General features: G+C 40.0%; 2 protein-coding genes across 2 annotated transcripts; one reads left to right on the plus strand and one right to left on the minus strand.

The window, feature by feature from the left end:
• Positions 1-1,101: 1,101 nt before the first annotated feature.
• Positions 1,102-11,025, minus strand: EIF2S1 (eukaryotic translation initiation factor 2 subunit alpha). Its single transcript, XM_042814576.1, has 8 exons — positions 10,934-11,025; positions 8,517-8,758; positions 7,508-7,587; positions 6,552-6,703; positions 4,920-5,026; positions 2,961-3,058; positions 1,969-2,112; positions 1,102-1,628 (listed from the first exon to the last, which is right to left on the minus strand). Exons 2-8 carry the CDS (start codon positions 8,755-8,757, stop codon positions 1,503-1,505), a joined length of 948 nt encoding a protein of 315 aa, XP_042670510.1. The 5' UTR covers position 8,758; positions 10,934-11,025; the 3' UTR covers positions 1,102-1,502.
• A 107-nt stretch (positions 11,026-11,132) lies between these two features.
• On the plus strand, positions 11,133-18,860 carry ATP6V1D (ATPase H+ transporting V1 subunit D). Its single transcript, XM_042814047.1, has 9 exons — positions 11,133-11,232; positions 12,836-12,953; positions 13,390-13,469; positions 14,931-14,998; positions 15,723-15,767; positions 16,246-16,349; positions 16,785-16,851; positions 17,415-17,493; positions 18,079-18,860. Exons 1-9 carry the CDS (start codon positions 11,192-11,194, stop codon positions 18,218-18,220), a joined length of 744 nt encoding a protein of 247 aa, XP_042669981.1. The 5' UTR covers positions 11,133-11,191; the 3' UTR covers positions 18,221-18,860.
• Positions 18,861-19,593: the final 733 nt, after the last annotated feature.

Below are 19,593 nucleotides of genomic sequence, written 5' to 3' on the forward strand. Positions count from 1 at the left end.
CTAAGGATCCTCAACTCAACCACCCAAGGCACCAACATGCAAACCAACGCAGTAGAATGAAGCTGCGCTCTCAGTGCTGCCTCAGGTACCTTGCTAACAGCCCTACATCAGCCACGTCAGAGCTCCTCCTTCCAGCTACTGCAACACATCCAGTCAGTTACTGGCAGAAACACACAGCAAAATAGCTCCTAAAGGCAACACTAAATGTAATCCCTTGCTAACACTATTACAAGTAAGGCTGGCTCATTTTCAATGTGATTTTTCACAGCATTACCTCGGTATGCAGATCACAGGAAGATATTTCACTTCTTAAATACTCTGTTCTTTTGTCAGAGTACTCACGTGCTGCGAGTAACAGAGGTCAATTCACTGTTCTAGTGAATTGAGGAAGAAAACCAGAAAGTTATCAGATACATAGAATACAACTTCAAACTATGACAAGGCTGTCCTAACATCTAAAATGCATTTTCTCATGCATTTACTCCTGAAACAGCACAAAAGGAGGAAAAACGATGTGCAATATAGGATACAACTATGAAAAAAAAATAAATACATGAAAAAAAATCAGCAATTTGAACAAGTTTCATTTTTAAAAAGAACTGTCCCCTCAATTCCCACAGTCAAGGGCAAACTGGAGGTTTTTTCCCCACTGCATGGAAAGCCCATCTTGTTTCTCCTCTTTTGAGGAGATAAACAGTTCAGCCTAGCGTAAGCTAGATTTAGCATACACGGACTTGGAAGGTCATGCAACAGTTAGCTCAGAATACAGCACTATCTATTTTGAAGTATGAATAAACTCATTAAAGCTCCTGCTATATTCACATACAGGAACAAAGTAATTATATTTGTTATCAACTATACTTACTGAAGCTGTAAGATCTGAGTACCTAAACGCAGAAGAAAAATACTCCGCTAAAGAAATCTACGTCAACAAACCTGTAAAAAACAAAAGAAAACACGATTCCACTACTTCTTGCCTTTGATTTTAAACAAGGAAGCCCTTTTCAGCATTCCCTTTTCATTGTTACAGTGGAATCACCAACTGATGATAGCTCTCCAGGCAATTTAACAAAAGATAAAGAAAAAAAAAGAAGCTTGAGGTTACATAGCCCAGAACTTTATTGGATATTTCTCAAACGCATCCTGTATAGAACTGTTAAACCTGTGTGGTTTTCGTGCTTATAGAAGACATCATTAACTGAGCTGCAATCACCAATCTGGAATTGTTATGTATGTAAGCGTTAAACATGGAGCTGCAGCCTCCCTCTGGTCGTGAGATTTGTGTCTGGAATATGACTTGGCACCTTTCTTTTGAAGGATTCAATTTGTAAGTTGCTGCATCAAATGTTACGTAGGAGATGCTTTATTGGTCTTTTAAAACCAGTAACATACTTCAAGTATTTGCATTTGAAGCTTTCAATACTGGAAACATTTAGTCCAGAGTGTTTGCAATGGGGTCTCCAATTTTTCATATGCTTTCTCTTCTAAATATCCCAGAGTATTTAATCTTCGGTTTTTGCTTCCATTTCCTCAGCATCATCATCTCCGTCCACTTCAGCATTTTCCCTCTCCAGTCTTTCCAACTGCCTTGCAAGCTCAGTTTCATCTGTGTCAGTAACAACTTTAGGCTGAAAAAAACAACAGCAACAACAAAAAAAAAAAACACACAGGAAAAACAATTAAAAAGCACTGTCTGCAGATTGAGAAGGAAAAGAAATTTATGGTTGGCGGTTCTGATCCTAGATCAAGAAATAAAATGTGTATCCAGAGATTGTTTGATAAAACAGAAGAAGCATAGAATTTCTGGTCATTCGATTATTTCAGGAATACTGAACTTTATGCTTCATTTTTTCTTCCAAGTTCCCTAATGCCTTTTGCTCAAACTCCTCCTAGTGCTACAGATCTTACTCTACTTGCAAAATATTATGCAGTAAATCAGTTACATTCTAGAATGCAAAGTGTTCTCACCTCCATCTGCACGTTGAAGACTCCTCTCTTCTCCTCAATTTTCTCTTTAATGACAGCCATGGCTTGATTCAGAACAGAGAGTCCTTCAGTTCTCTCCAGTGTTGTAGTAGTCATCACATATCGAGGAGGAGCTATCAGATTGATCTGTTGCACATCATAGGGAGGAAAAGAAAACCAAATAAACAACAGTAAAACACGCTCAGTAGAAGAAAATAAACGTTTTCCCATTACAAAAGCTGTTTCTGAAAGCATGTGTAACTTGGAAAAAAATAGCACACACAAAAAACCACACAGACTGTCTAATTCCTAGTACAAAAACCAATTATTCCTACATATTATGCTCATTCAGACAAATAACGTTGAGAACACCAACTCCCACACCATTGAAGCAGTCTACCACTGATTTTTCAATTAGAAGATTGTGACAACCAGTAGGTGTTCTTTGTTTTTTGTTTTCTTTTTTTTATGAAGACAACTGGATGAGTACATTGTTTCTTTTGTTATAAAAAAATCATTGTAAGGAAATATTTTCAAGCACTTGTAAGACTTTTCAAAACACTCAGTAGTAGCACACTGAATAACCTACAGTGTTTGGTGTGGAAAGTTTATACCTAGGTACGAGCAGCCCTTCTACCAAACACATGTGGACAAAATATTCCTTTTCTTACAAAGTCTTGTTTCTGAAAAGAAAGTTTTTTGCTCCCTGCCTGCTATAAGGCTATATAAAGGAACAGTAAGTATGTAGTATGCAAATAGTAGACATTAATTAATTGAAGAGAATAAAAACAGCTTCTTGAACTTGGAATGAACTTGAAAAGCCACAGCACAGTCACAGGAACAACTGGGATCACACAGCAGAAAGGAAGTCTTGTGCATGTGCTAGACAGGAGAACTAGGAAGCAAGGACACAGCTTCCCTCAGCTATGTGACTGTGACAACTGCACAGTACTGAAAACTTTGCTTTGGATTTCATGGTTAAGACAGACACTTACTTTAATGGGCATGTTCTCTGTGGAACAGTTCAATCCTGCTCTCAGAGCTTCTTTCACTGCATCTATGCCTTCATAACCATAACATGCAACCTCGATATCTAGGACAGATTAATAGCAATTAAAAAAAACTTCAAAGTTATCAGAAGCTGTAGAAACTTAATTTTTTTTTTTTTTTTTAACCTGAGCTTTAATGAAGTTTCTTAGCAACCAATGTTTATTCACAATGATACTCTCAGTATCTTCCAAAGTAGAGGAAATGTTTCAACTTCTTGGCTTGTAAGTTGAGGTAGATGTCTTAAGTTCTTTAGATTAGAACATTTTACATTGTGCTTTGAAAATCCTAGATACGAAATTATGCACCCATATTCACTCACTCCCTGCCCAATAAATTCAACAGGATAATAGTGATGCATTTAATTGTTCTTCAAGAACAGTAATACATTTAACATGGAGAGATCAAGGAATAGATACTGAAGAAAATGAAAGATCTACCAGGAAAATAAAAACTCGAGAAAGTGCACAGCCACAAATTCAACAGAAGTCTGTCAACAGCTACAATAACACATCACCTTACAAACACAGAGGTGTCTTACTATTTTGAAGATAAGTCATATTAAGATACAGTTAAAAATAATAGCTTTTTCTAAACATTTGGAAATGAAATGAAGGCCTAGGCTTGTTTGGTCACATCTATAATTTCCTAATTAGTTTTAAAAGATTTTTGTTTTTCTTTTTTAAATCTATGTAGCAATGGTGCAAGAGGTTACTTCTACAGAGGAGCTAATCTCCCTCCCAGGTGACTGAAAGTAACACCCTAATTTTCAGCTATCCCAAACACATTCCCAGGAAAACACCCCAGCCAGCCTCAGGATGAGACTGTAAGCCAACGGGAAATTTGTACGCTTGAATTACAAATAAACTTAGACCATCAGAACAAAACAGGCAAGATGAAGAAAGCATGTGAACATGCCCTTCAAATGCACTTTATTTTCAAAGCTAAATCAAGTGTTGTTTATGTTAGCAATTCCATTCTTCATGGCAATCAAATCCTACTCACATCATTGAAGTTTCTGTTCACTCTTGGTGATCTAAAATAATAGGTAGAATTTTCATGATTTTGTTTTCTGTGCTCCCCTCTTTAGCTTGACTGTCACATGGATACGGAATACCTTTTCTTCCCTCCACAGCAATCAATAAGTGCTACTGCTCTTCAGCATACACTTGCAGAGCAAAAACAATTTCTGAATGCAGTTAAAAAAACAACACTGCTCACTGACTACATCTTTAATGGCAAATATGCTTTTGAGCTGCTTGGTTAGCTGTATAGCCAGATCTACAGTTTTACAGCATCTTCTTAAGTAGACTAGAGCTGCATACTTGTTCTGCACCAACACTGAGCTTCTGAGACAAAGATGCTCAGACTTTATGAACACATTGCACACAGGCTTGGCTTAAACTAACATGTCCAGCTGAGTGGTTTGCACTCAACCAGCAAGAAATACAACTGGAACAAAGTCAGACCTAATAGTCTCTGTTTATGGATAACTGGACAGGACATTTGACCTAGCCATGCTGACAGAGATCAACCACCCTAACAGGGAACAAAAGAATTCAACACTTTCAATAATGAGAAAAAATATAGTTATTACTGAATCCATAAAAAGATATTGAAGTATTTGGTGTGCCAGTGCAACATGATAGCATATACTAGAACTACTTTGTGTCCCAAGGAATCTGCACATGCAGAGTGGGAGCAGTGGGAAAGCTTGGACTTTGAGTCAGGATCCATATAGACATTCTGCTATCACTTCTCAATGAACACAGCTTAATTCTAAAAGATCAGCTTCTCTCAAAATTCAGCACCACAAGCCACTAGTCTGAAATGAGTTTATAGTTTACAAGATACAGCCTACTTCCAGTGTCAAAAATCTATTCAGTAACGATCTGGAAAGAACTCACCAGCTCGGATTTTCACTGCTTGAGGAGTCAGACGTCTGTTAATATTGTCAATCAATACACGCCTCTCTTCCTCTGTGAGATCTAGGCTGTCCAGGATGGCAGGATCTCTGAGCCAAGACAAGAAACAGTACAGGAGTTGTACTGAAGTGAGATATGACACAACATGAACCTCTGACATTATTTCAATATTCTTACACAGAATCACGTGGATCTATTAGCAAACAGAACACACAAACTTCTTATTTACGCTGAAATACTGGAAGAAAATAAATTGTTTACAGTGTATTTTATAATGGAAGCACTTAAAGCAGACAGTTTACTCAATCTGCTTCTTTCCTCTGTCTAAGAAATGAAACAACCAAAAAAACAGTAATGTCTTCTGCCTTGTACACTATATATGGAATGAGAAGCACATCTAACTGCTTGCCATTTATGTTTCCTCCAATGTGAAGATAAACTCACAATGAACCTGAGGTTTTTGAGTTTTCATACAAAAGAAAGATTCCCATCTTTCTACAAAGTAACATATTTAATAATTTTTAACAGTAACTGGATCACAGACAGATCTATCTGCTGGCTACATTCACAGCTAAAGAAAGGATAAAATTTTTTCACAAGCTGTCATTTCTCTTTACTGCCATATTAGTTTTATCCCAAATATCTCTGAAATTAGAAAATAAAAAAGCAGCTCCTCTAAGGCCTATAGCTGTTTTCTCTTATCTAAAAGAAGAAAAAATGATTTCAAGCTAATGAAAAATACTGCCAAATGCTCTGCTTCGACTCAATATGATTTTCTACCATCTTATCACTGCCATCTAGTGTTACGCTGATATAAGCACTAGAAGTGCTTATTGAAAAATTTATTTTGTTGCCAATTTTATTACAGAATCTTTAGAGAGAAACCAAATGACTTCATTCTGAAAGTAAATTAAAGTATCACAGATAAAAAATATCAACAACAAGCAATCTTGGTGCATACTCCCTTAGAATCACTGTTTCCAACTCTCCTGTTTGTAATTCCATCTCTAAACTCATCCTCTTTTCACTCTTTCAGTTTGGGTGTGCAAGGAACTAACAAACCAATCTGTTGCATTTATAAAGGAAAAGTTCAGCCGGCGACAAACAAAAGAGCAGCGAGCTGAAATCTCTTCAGATAGAACTATATATGACAAGAACACCTGATGCAGTCTCAGAACAGATAAATTCTGACAGAGAAACCAGTATTAGTGCTGTTGCTTCTACTAGAAACATCACAGGCTCATCTGCCATATAAATCTCCTCAGTGTTTGTAATAATGTTTCTCTTAAAAACATTCTTCAGTGAGTGCCTCAATATTCATCCATATCAAATTCTGTTACTGCTTTTAGAAGAGTAACTTAGGCAAAATTGGATTTTCAAAGAGATAAAAAAGAAAACAACTCAAGAGCATTGGAAACTTGAACAAAGTAGTGAGAGAGATAACTGCACTAAGCAACTGGAAGACTGAGATCAAAAATCAATAAGTGTACTCAAGCAGCACATTCTTCTCAACTGATTGACCCTTTAAAAAAATAAAGATGTATCTATTCCAGAAAATAATTCCTTGTCATATGTTACGAAATAAATCTCTAAAGACAGAAAAAACATTCTTACGAGACTGCATGCTTGAATGCATCATAAGCACCGTATCCCGGTCTTTTGTACTTGTCATCAAATACCCAGGCAGTCCTCTGGAACAGACTCTCAAGCTGCTCATCCTTCGTGTACTCCAACACCTCAGCAACGTGGCGAAGAATGCTGTACACCTTGAACATGAAAGGGAAGTCAAAAAAACCCCCAAAATGAAATCACCCTCCCTCTCACTTATCCACTCTCACATAACGACCAACTCCTACTCAGTTTGTGCAGCATAAACCTGAGTTCTGCAGATGACAACCCAGACCCCAAATAGTTGATAAAAACACTGTAAAAAATATCAATGATTCAGTGTTTGGACTCTAAATACTGCATGATGTTGCAAAATACTCTTTCCCTATATTTAACAATTAATTACAGAGTTCTGCATGCCCACAAAACATCAAAACCACTTTATTAATCTAAACTTCTGCTGTGCAATTACAAAGTCAAAATAATTATCCCACAGAAACTGACAGATGAAGTATTATCAGGTTGTTACAGACTCAGTATACTTGTACATTAAAAAAATCAGAATCAAATTAATAAATAACAGTAAGCATTCCTTTCAGAAACCTATGACCACAGAGCAGTAAGAGTGAGATGCAATGCCTTAAACTATCTGCATCCTTCTCCAATAAAATTTGCCTTATGCATTAAAGTAGGATATGCTTCTGGATTTCTAGCATTTAAGTACCATCCTTTTAATACAGATTTTCAACTGTCACCTCACTTGATCTATTAATTACCTAACAATCAGTTTTCCACAGCACTCAGGCAGACTGGTTATATATTACACGGGAAATGACAATCAGAGTATGCCTATTAAATGAGAATAGGACTTTATCTCTTATGCTGTGTTACGTCTAAGTACTTTCATCATTCAGGAAAGAAGACAGCAGCATACAGTGCCAGAACATAGAAAAGCAACTTACAGTCTTTGATTTTGTGAATTTGTCTTCGCATTTGATTGCCTCCTCTGGAGAAACTCTTCTTTTTGACAGGTCAATATAACCTACCGGGGAAGAACCATTTTGGAATTGTCAGACACTGCACAAACCAAGTGTAATTGCTTCATGTGAAAGGTGTAACAAATGCCCTGGCTCAAGACTTGCCCACTGCCTGCACTGTCCCTATTAGTTGCTAAAGAAAGTAACAAAACTGAAGCTTAATGATTTTGACCAAGTCATAATCCAAATTAAGGTATCAACTTATTCTTCCAACTGTAAGTGCTTACAACAGAGAAACTATTCTAGTGTATTCTTGCAGGCTTGTGCCTTAAAAATAATTTCTCTCCCAACTCAAAAAAATTTGCCTCGTATTTCATCAATGTGTGATTCCCTTTCTCTGTCACTGAACACAGATTTGGTAAAAACCACACTAGCATGCAAAGAACCAAGTCCAAAAACCATGCCCTAAACAGAAAATATATATATAAAAAAACCCTTTAAAGTCAAAGATTCAAATATTCAGAGCACAGAAAGAGTCCACACGATCTCAATTTGTGACTTTCTACAGAATGCATGTAACGATTACATACATATGATCTATTTTATAGGCAAGACTCAAAGACACTTATTGCGGCACAGGACAGACTGCAAGCATTACATTCTACTACAATGTTAGATGACCTTTCTCTCTTCAGTCAGGACTTAAAATCTGCACGGATATCAAAAAGAAACTCCACTACAGTTTGTTGACCAAACACTGAGCTGGCGAGTACCCATTTAAGCAAATCTTTGGTGACGTGACTGACCTTCATTAACCCAATTACCAAAGGGAAAAATGGTCATAAACATCAGATGGCAAGGATGATGGTCTACTTAGCTTAAGTGCCTCACACAAAGAACTCCTGGCAAAACTACTCACACTTAAGCAGCCCAGTTTGTCCGCACTTCTCTTTTTGAATTCAGTCCTGATAAAGCCCAGAGTATCCCCAAGTACCTTTCTCTTTGTCAACTCTTATGACCACGACGCATTCGTTCCTTCCGATGCGGATGAGTTTGTTTATGGAACGAATACGTCTTCTGGACAGCTCACTGAGAAGGATCATGCCTTCGATGTTGTTGTATTCTAGCAGGCTGACGTAAGCACCCATTTCAGCAATGGATCGAACATTGACCATCACTACATCTTCCACCTCTGGAAACTTATGCTGGTAGAACCTACAGCTTAGTGCTGGCATTCTGGAATGTGAACAGAAAGAAACAAGGATGACATTTCAGAGTACATCACTGCCTTCTCCTATATAAGTGTTATAAAAGCAGCAGAGACCAACAAGGATAGAGAGGAACACTAACACTAGAAAGAGCAAACTAGGATAAGGCTTATGTAGCATATAGTTTGGTTTTAACAAATAAGCTATAGATTAATTGATATTTTAAAATGAGCAAAACCTTTTTCTAACTTTCTTTTTCTATTCAAGATATATATATAAGATATATACTTCAAGAAAGTAGAAGTTTGCTACCCAGATTTTATTATCCATGTTGCAGTCCAATACAGAAGCGACTTCAAGTGGTGAAAAGAAGGCACTGTACTCTTACGTTTATCCAGTTCATAAGATAAAGAAAGTAACAAAACTGAAGCTTAATGATTTTGACCAAGTCATAATCCAAATTAAGGTTGGAAAACAGGCATCAGCAACAGGAGGACATGGGAGAGAAGAAACCCACAGTGCTAACAGGTATTTCTATAAATACTGTTAGACAGCATGTGAAAGGCTATGAAAGTAAGAGATAGAGCAAAGTTTCTCCTCTACTGAGAGGGAAAAGACACTAGAAGATGGTTTTCTAAACTCAGCAATATGGCTGGAACAATCTTGCAGGAACTACTCCTGAGGCCATCTGTCAGCTTTCTGAAGAAATAAAGGAAAGAATTAGAACAGAAGGTAGAAGAAGTAGCCTGATGTGAATGAAGCACTAAACAGAACAGGCTTTAAAAATGATTAAAAAAAGAAACACAAAAGAAAATCTAACATATAGATAACCAGGAGGAAAAAAACATAAGTTGATAAACAAAGCAGAATTCCTTCACTATACTTAAAAAAAAAAAGCACACATTAACGTTTCTTAACCACATAGCAATAAAAACCAATGCTTAACCTGCTTCATTTCCCTGATGAGGGCAGCAATGCCCATCTCTGCTAACCAGAGTTAGCCTCACTCCTTTTGTCTACGCCTGAAAGTTTAATCCAGAAATTTAAGAATGCTTTAGAAGTAGGAGCTCACAAGGCTGACTCAAACACACACTTCCTCCAGGTTTGTTACATCAGCATGTCGCAGCACTGCTCCAGAACTTTAGAATGATAATGCCAAGCGCTACATAAAACAAAGCCACATAATCACAGAATCACAGAATTACCTGGGTTGGAAGGGACCTCAAGGATCATGTAGTTCCAACCCCCCTGCCTAGCAGGGCCACCAAACACACACATTCAGATCAGGTCGCCCAGGACCCCGTCCAACCTGGCCTTGAACACGTCCAAGGACGGGGCATCCACAACCTCCCTGGGCAGCCCGTTCCAGGGCCTAACCACTCTCCTTGTACAGAAGACTTCATTGTTTTTTGTTGTTTTTTTTTTTAAATGTACAGAAAGGGGAGGCAATCTAGCAGAGAAGCTACAGAAATGCTGGAGCTTTCACGTAACTCCACCTAATCTGAGACCTGAGAAAAAAAACACCGCTAAGCTTAAACCCCAATGTTTTACAGTTCACTTCTCTAGCCCATCAAACGCAGTAAGCAAAAACAGACCAAAGACAGATCGCTGTGCGTTCGTTTCTCTCCTCAGACACCAGCACCAGCGCTCGGCCCCGTATACTGGAAACGCTCTCCCCTCCCTGGAGGCTTTCAAGGCCAGGCTGGACGGGCCGTGAGCATCCTGGTCCAGAGGGAGGCGTCTATGCCCATAGCAGGGGATTGGAACTAGGTGATCGTGATAGTAAAGGTCCCAAACCACTCGATGATTCTATGATTCTATGACTCTACGATCTTCCCACGCCGCTAGAAACGCTGAAGCTAAGCTGTAACCCCGCCCGGCCGCACAGGCTGGAGCAGGAGCCGGCGAAACAAGACCGACTTCTGGTCGGCCTCCTCCCTCGGCCGCAGCGTGGCCGACGCGGCCGCCGGCGAAAGCCGCGGGGAGGCGGAAGGGCTCACGTCCGGCAACGCGGCGACAGGAGACGCCTGGGGAGCCCATAGCCACCAGGCCGGGCCACGCGGGGCGCCGCCGGTTCCTCTCGCCCCGTCCGCGCCCAAGTGGCAGGGCCCGGCCTCGGCCACACCGCACCCCTCCCGAGCCGGCGCGGTCCGGTCGTAGGGCGCGAGCAGAGGCCGCGCGGCGCCGGTAGAGCGGCCGTTACCTGGCGACTGCCGAGGGTCCCGCTCCGCGCTCTGAGCTCCGCGCTCGCGACCCTGCCTCCTGCGCTGCCCCCGCTGCCTCCTCGGCGTGCGCCCAGCCGCCAACCCCACTGCGCGTGCGCCGTCCCGCCTCGCGCCGCGGCGCCCCTTGGGAAACCCCTCCCTCCGCCGCGGGGCGGGGCGGGCGTAGCGCCGCGTCACGTGACCGGCGACCGCGGAGGTGACAGTGGGAACGGGCCCGTTCGGCCGTCGCCGCCACCATGTCGGGCAAGGACCGCATCGAGATCTTCCCGTCGCGGATGTGAGTGTCGGCCGGCCGCGGCGCGGGCAGGCTGAGGAGCGAGCAGCCGCCCCCGGACCGAGGCGCCGGGTTGGGAGGGAGAGCTCCGGGGTCGCTTCTTGCGTAAATGCGTCTCTAAGCGGCCGGAGGCTGCGGGGTCCTCGGGCGGCTCGAAGCCAGCCGTCAGCGCGCACAGACCTGCGGCTGCACGGGGCTCCATGTACGAAATAAGAGTGCGTGTCGGGAGAACGCACGACTCAAACAGCCGCTGCCCTTTGCTGTTCCACAGAGGACGCCGATACCGTTGTACGACAGGCTGGCCGTAAAGCCTTTAGAAAAAAAAGAACAAAAAGGGAAGTGCAGCGTGCAGTCAGATTTCCCGTAGCTTCCCAGAGAGCAGCAGACGGTGTGTCATGCGGTCAGGTGTCTCCTGACGGGGCTCAGCACAGCAGCTGGCATTGCAGTGAACACAAGTGCTTAAAACTGACTGTTAGGTGTGAGGTAACAGTTTATATGGAAAGATTAATGTGCTGCATGGTTCTCTTTTGAACCTCAAGTCAGAAGTAAATGATAACACCTACCAAGTCAGCTGCTCTCTGGCTCCTTTCATTCAATTTATGTGTCTGAGGACGAGGCACCTCAGTCTCTTTTAAAAGGTATCTGTTTTGCGTGCTGCCCCATTAATGTGGTGGGAAGGCAGTGCTGCACAAGGATTTATCATTTACCAAATCTGTTTCAGTGAGGTAATCGATCAATAACTGGCTGATAGTTGATAGGAGTGTAAATTAGGATGTTAAAACTACAGGTGGCCTGCCTCCACAAAAAAGTTTTTTGTTAACTGACAGAACAGAATTGTACAAGGTTTATTTGTTTTGTGCTGCTGGCATGATCTCTGCTGTGCTGGCTATGATTGCTTACAGAAGCTGCTCAGCCTCCTAAATGGTAAACATGACTTCTTAATGCTCTCTCAGCCTGTGAGGTCTTGCTTGAACCAGAAAGGGAGCCAGTCCCTGGCAGGTGGTGAGCAGAGTGTGAAGGTAGTTCAAGGTGGTAACAGGGGCATGTTTGTTGGAAACATTGAGTTGCTTTTTTTTGTTCTTGGACTTATGGTTTTTCTCATGGACATTCAGAAAGTGTGTGTGCTTCTTGTAAACTTCAATGGAGTTATTCTCCTATCAAGCCAGTGGAGTGGAGAAGTGACTGTGTTCACTGTGTAGACAGAATCGTAACTGCGCTTATTTTTTCGGAGAGGAAAAAGTTTTACAGACCTGAATGTTGTCCTTTGTGCATTATAGCTCCATAAACAAAGCAGTAGCTTAAGTTAGCGTAAATATAGTGACTGAGATTTTAGTTAAGTCAAAAAGATTCTTCAAATTAAATATCCTCCACAGCTGAAAGGGAAGAGAGATTTAGATGCTTCTTCAGTTCATAGTTTTGCACCAGAAACTTGGAAGTTTGCTACTGGAAATGAATAAATTGAAATTGTTTCCTGTTGTACCATGCTGATGTTTCTCCATTGCTTCATAATTAGTCATACAACATTTTCTGACATGGACATAAGTTTTTTTTCTCCTTAAATGCCTTTGGCTGAAGCAGGGCATTTTTATTTCTTTTTCTGTAACAGGGCTCAGACCATCATGAAGGCTCGTTTGAAGGGAGCTCAAACAGGTCGCAACCTCTTGAAGAAGAAGTCTGACGCTTTGACACTCCGATTCAGGCAGATCCTTAAGAAAATTATTGAGGTAGGCAAATTAGAATTTTTCTCTCTTAGGCTCACTTGATTTGAAATCTGGTTGTCAGTTGTGCATTCTCATTCTTGTAAGTTCATTAGATAAACCAGAACGTAGGACAACATTGTGGATAATCCGTTATTTGTAAGGGATACTATTGAGGATAGGGGAGCATAACTCTGCTTTCCTGTCTCCAGCAGTGTATAAATTTAGAAGATTTCAGTAGAACTTAGTAGATCTTGTTACTTTCTACCATATTGGATGGGTTTTAATTGTATTTCATTTTTTACCAGTCATTTACTGAAAATTCTAATTAGCAAGTTGAGAGTAAACTGCAGATAGAGTACTTTCTCTTTCCTTCTTTCTTATATTTCCTATTGTTTTCTTGTCTTCTTTGAAAAAGAATATATACCTTGTATTTGATGTCTCTTTAAAAAAAAACAAACAGACTAAGTTGCTGATGGGTGAGGTGATGAGAGAAGCTGCCTTTTCACTTGCCGAGGCAAAGTTTACAGCAGGAGATTTCAGGTAAGGATTGCTGATCTTATGGGCATCCTTTTTTGATTGTTGATTTCTCTTTTGGAAATAAGAAATTTCTTAAATGAACTTTTAACAAGGAAAAAAAAAAGACAGCAGACATAGTGGGACATGACAAGTGAATTCCATTAAGGTGAGAGACAACTGCAAGAGAGCGACCGTTTGTGTGATGAAAACATGTAAGAAAAGTGAGCTGAAAAATTAAGAGAATTTATGTGCAAATTCTTGATTTGAGAAGGAGGTGGATTTTTCAGTTTAGAATCTAGAACACAGGTAAACAAGAATGTTTAGCAGAGTATTGGATTACGCATTATCTTGGTTTTTGTTGTGGACTTGAGGTCGGGATCTAAAATGTGATGTTTTCTCCCACTAAGACATTCAGGGGTTCTACTAATTGTTTTAGCCTCTTGTTTCATGACCACTCATCTCACTAGGGCTAGTGAGGGCTATTTGTGACAGGAGAAACTAACCTTTTAATTGTATTTTAATAATTTTTAGGAAGTATTACTTTTCAGAAAGGGTGGTCAGGCACTGGAATGGACTGCCCAGGGAGGTGGTGGAGTCACCGACCCTGGGGGTGTTCAAGGAAAGACTGGATGTTGTGTTGAGGGACATGGTTTAGTGGGAGCTATTGGGAATAGGGGAACGGATGGACTGGATGATCTTTCAGGTCTTTTTCAACCTTGGTGATTCTACGATTCTATGATTCATCTAAGCATACGTCGGTCTTGTGGAATAAAGTTGGGGAGCTGTTAATGATTCAGCTGCAGGTACCACCAATTTATGGGGAAGAGCTCAGTGTTCAGACACAGTAGTAACCTGTGTGCTGCTGGAGGGCAAAAGGCATTTTTGCCCTTTCATTTGGATATGGTGCTGTTTCCTGTCTTAACCAGGTATAGTGTTTAGCTGTAAACAATAGTCAGATTCCACCCAGTAAGTAAATTGTACTCCAGTGGAAGAGCTGGTACGATAACCTGTTCTTGGAAGAATATGAGACGCTTCAGAATCCTTCAGGATGAACTGTTGTGCCAGCTCAAGGTTGTTAACATAGTAAGAGTTAATGGGTAAACAAATTTAATACTGTTCTGAAGGAACAAATAAATATGAACTTGTAAAAATGAACAGCAGTGTGGTCTTGATCTGCATTTAAGCCTTGAAATTGCTTTCAGTGGGAAGAAAATCTCAAGTTGATTAAGATTTAACGTTTTTAAGATATTTTAGTGTCATTCACCAGATAACTTGCTAGTTTTTAGAAATGCTTTGTGTACTTGGTCTAAGACGTTTCCAGAGTTACATTTTGTGAAGACTGCTGCTTTTGTTGCCAAACATTGTAGGAAAGCCACTAGATGCAGATAACAATGTTACCTGATAACTCCTTCTCTTTGGATATAACGATGAAGTAATGGACCACTTCGGTGTTCCTGGTTAAGATACATATTTTCTTCTTTACAGTACCACCGTGATCCAGAATGTGAACAAAGCTCAAGTCAAGATCAGAGCTAAGAAAGACAATGTAGCAGGTGACTCTTTTGTAGACAATAGACATTTCAACTTTCAGGGGAGCTGTGGGAACACTTTCTGAAATATGTAAAAACGTCTCCAAACACCATCTGTTCTTCTTTGTTTCTCTTATTCATCTAACAGTAGGAACACTTATAATTTGCTAAGATTTTTTAGATACAGGAGATAAATTTTTATGTTTAGCCTCTCATAAGATGAAATGAATGTACGTAAACTGCAGTCCTAATTTTTAGATCTTCAAACAGAGCGTAATTGTCATAAACTACCATTACTGAAAATAAATCAGGAAAAAAAGTATCAAGATTAAATACATTTCAGAACATTACATATCTGTAATTGTTTTTGAATAAAACAAGAAAAAATAATCAAGATTGAATGATTAAGGAATATTAAGGACAATAGATATCTTCCTACCTCTATGATTCTGTGATTCTCTAAGTACAAAATAGTAATATAAAATTGAATATTAAATGAAATGGAATAATCTGAATTTTTCACACGTCTGATCCGTTATCTCAGCATAATGCTGAAATTCCATATTAAAATAGAAAAATTGGCATAATTTAATTTTTTCAAACTATATAGGAAGATTTTGGAAACAAAGCTTCTGAGCTTACAGAATGTGTTAAAAGCACATTGACTACAAATGTGCTGTACTTAAAAAGAAAAAAAATATATTAGCCTTTATGTCCCTTTACACAAATCTGCGTTCTTTCTTGTCAGGGGTAACCTTGCCGGTTTTTGAGCATTATCAGGAAGGAGGAGACAGTAAGTAGAAAACATATTCTGCCTTTTGTGTACTCATAGCCGTTCTGTGCTAATAGAAGAATACTTGTCATGCCTTGCTGATAAGTCAGCTTACATCATGGGCACAAGAATATTTCTTTTCTCCACATTTTGCTGTTTGCAAAGCTATTTTTGCTTTGTACTGTTTCTCTAACATTAAGGGATTAAATATGGGCTATAGTGGATTTTAGTTTACTAAATCAGTGAGTTTTTCAGATGAGGAGAAACCTTATTTACTATATTTTTGAACTGGCAGATCTTAGAGTGGATATAGACAACAGTGATTTGTAGTAGCACAAACCATTATGAAAATGGATTTCTTAGAAGGCAAAGGCTTTATCTTGCCACTGTCTGAGCTGTCTGCATCCCTCTAGTTTGTAAAGTGCAGATACTACTTTTTATCTAGTGAGAATAAACCATGCTAGCATTAGCAACAAACCTTATGTTGTTTTTTTCTCAGGCTATGAGCTGACTGGCTTGGCCAGAGGTGGAGAACAGCTAGCTAAGCTGAAGAGGAACTATGCCAAAGCTGTGGAGCTGCTTGTGGAACTGGCCTCCTTACAGGTTGATGGGAGAAAGAAGTGTGGGGGGTCTCTGATTTCTCAGTTCTGAACTGAAAGTATAGTCTCAATGGACTGTAAGCTCATTACTTTCAGCTGTATTATAGGCTTTTAGTCCCAGTGCTTTTAACCAAATTTCAACCCTTTTTCAGCCACTAAACACAGTTACAATATCACCTCTTCACATTCTAGAGCACTAAGAAGAAATTCTGAGGAAGTGGTTGGAGTGTAGTTTGTAGCTGAAGCTGCTAGAGTTCAGGGTTCAGATATAATCTGGTAATAAACAGTAAGAGCACCAACATTTCTAGAAACAATTCTGCTTCTATCAAAAATGTAGTCTATAAAATGAGCAGCTTTGGCTTCCAAGCAAGGTTTGGTTTTGTGTGTAGAATAGATCGAAATGCTGAGTTCATCTTGTTATTTGTTCCCATTCCATCAGACATCCTTTGTTACTTTGGACGAAGCCATTAAAATAACAAATAGACGTGTGAATGCAATTGAACACGGTGAGTATTTTTCCTTTTGGGATGCACAGTGCTTTTGTCTCTCTGTGCAAGGTGGGGAGCTGAGTCCTGGAAGCTACTCTTCTTTTGACTGATTGCCTGTTAGTATGATTTGAAACCAGTTTAAGAACTCCTGAGTACAATTACTATAACACATACTGCAAAGGGGCTGGAGTATAGGGGGTGATAAGTTTTAGGAAGTTGTACTGACAACCTGCAAGAGCAAAGATTACAGAAACGTATTCTGGAGTGTCTGCCACTGACCTGTGAATTACTACTTTAAGTATGTACACTACAAACAAAAGAGGGGATTGTCTCTGTCTTAAGATGTTTTAATAACTACTTCTGTAGTATTTCCTAGCATAACTTACAACATTTTGGTGGTGGTTTTCAGTAGAAACGTGGCAACGTGTTTATTATATTTGGATGGGGTGGCAGAATGGGCATCCAGAGAGCCTTGAAGAATTACTAGAATAACTTTAAATAAACCTCTGTGCACTGCATTATGGTAACTTCCCAGGTAATGTAGCAGTGGTCCATCAACTTCCTGATTTATATTTGTTTAGTGATTATTCCCAGGATCGAGCGCACTCTTTCCTATATCATCACAGAACTGGATGAAAGAGAGCGAGAGGAATTCTACAGGTAACTATGTAAAACAAGACCAGAGTGTTCATTTTCACAAATAGACTGTACCTCAGGGTGGACAGCAGAAAATTATTCAAGAAATGAGGCAAAGAACACTATTCTTACTGTGCACTGAGTTTCCAGAGCTGGGCAACTGAAGAGCTGCAATTACTTGTCACAGTTTCATATGTAGCTCTACTACTGGGTTGTACATGGCTGTCTTCATCTTTCCTCCCGTGGGAATGATGGAATACAGTACTCTGAGTTCTTCTGCTTTGAGGACACCTCTGCCACAGAAGCTAGTGTTCTGGGGAAAAGATGTCAAAATTGAAATGAAACAAATGTAATTTGCCTTCATTCAAGAAGAGCAGAGTAGTATAATACAACACTTGCTTATGGTCAAGAATGTCATTTAGAATTTGGGTAAATAAGTAAATCTGCAGAGATGATGAATGTTGTTTAAGGGCAGCATCTAGTGACAATTTCCTGGTGAACTTTTCCAAGCAGCTTTATCATAGCCAACATGTATGGCATCTTTGTTGTTGGTCTGTTTTATGGAAACATCATATTGCTTTCACAGATCTGCCACATTTCTTTTCACAGGTTAAAGAAGATCCAGGAAAAGAAAAAGGTACTGAAAGAAAAATCCGAGAAAGAACGGGAGCTGAGGAGGGCTGCTGGTGGGGAACGTGAACCAGCCAATCTCTTAGCAGAAGAGAAAGATGAAGACCTTCTCTTTGAGTAACCTGATGCAGTTGTTGTATTTGGAGCAGGGGACCCAAAATACAGAATGCCCATTTACTGTATAATTTGGGACATTGCCTCAATCATATTTATGTGGCTTCTCAGTTTGGTGTCTAAGCCTGAGTTGACCAGACTGTGGATTTCTCCTGGGAGATTAGAAATCTGGGAACTCAAATACAGCATTTGGAAGAAAAGGAGAGATTAATAAGGTGCTTTAATATCAGGAAGGCCTTCTGTTACGTGTTCAGCCTGCTTCTTCACGTAATAGGAATGGCTGTCCACAACTGTTCTTTGTAGAAGACGGCTCTGGATTTGCCTAGTCAGATTCCTTTTTAATTGCTTCCTTCACTACTACAAGCAGTGGAAAATGTTATTTTAAGGAGATGCACGCACTGTTCACTACTTCTAGAATGTGAATTAATGTCAAAGTTGCTTAAAGCAGGTACTGGCACAAGTGAAGTAAAATGTAAGTGTAGGCAGCTCTGGTTTTCTAACCTGTTGATGAAATCCATAGTCTTGTGTGATTTATTTCTGTTGCACGATTGTTACCACTGGCCTAAGACATTTATGGTTCTAATTAGAGATTCTGCCAACTTGTATACTGTCTGTACTAGAAACGAGTAAAAGTTCTAACTGTTGAATATGTTATGCCTGGCTCCTGATTCTAAAAGACCATTGTCTGAAAAGCTTGGAAACCATCACACTGATTTAATGGAAACACAGAACAGCTTGGGTCAGAAGGGACATTAAAGACCATCCAAGTTCCATCTCCCCTGCTGTGGGCAAAGCTGCCACCCACCACAGATTAGGTTGCTCAGAGCCCCATCCAACTTTCCCTTGAATGCCTCCAGGGATGGGGCACCCACAGCTTCTCCAGGTAGCCTGTGCCAGTGCACTGTCAGTCACTAACACCTCAGCCTTCTCAATATCCTGGGTAACCACTTCTATTGCCAAATAACCCATCTTTCCTCCAAGCCCCCTACTGGTAGCATTGAAAAGGCTATACATGCTGTTTGAACAGCCATTTTTTGCTCCTTTTTACACTTTGTAACAGTGTCATTTCTCCTACTTCTACAGATGGCAATTTATCATATAGCAGTTTATTACCTTACCTGGAATAGAATTCAGCTGAAGAGGGGTTCAAGTTGGTGTGAAGTGGACGCTGATCCAAAAATCAGCAAACTAAATTTTATTCTGGAACTCACTGCATTCTGATACATGAAATTCCATGGCTTACAAACAAGGCGACAGGCATGTCCCTGTGAAAATGTGTCCCATCAAGGCAGCTTATGGATACCTAAAGCTTGTGATGAATTGTGATGACTGATGAAGCCTTTGAATTTACCAGAAATGAAGTAGTTATTAAAATAAATG

Source organism: Centrocercus urophasianus, unplaced genomic scaffold (assembly GCF_019232065.1).
Source record: "Centrocercus urophasianus isolate 14NV4802_14NV808 unplaced genomic scaffold, USGS_Curo_1.0 seq_14, whole genome shotgun sequence".
Lineage (NCBI taxonomy): Eukaryota > Metazoa > Chordata > Aves > Galliformes > Phasianidae > Centrocercus > Centrocercus urophasianus.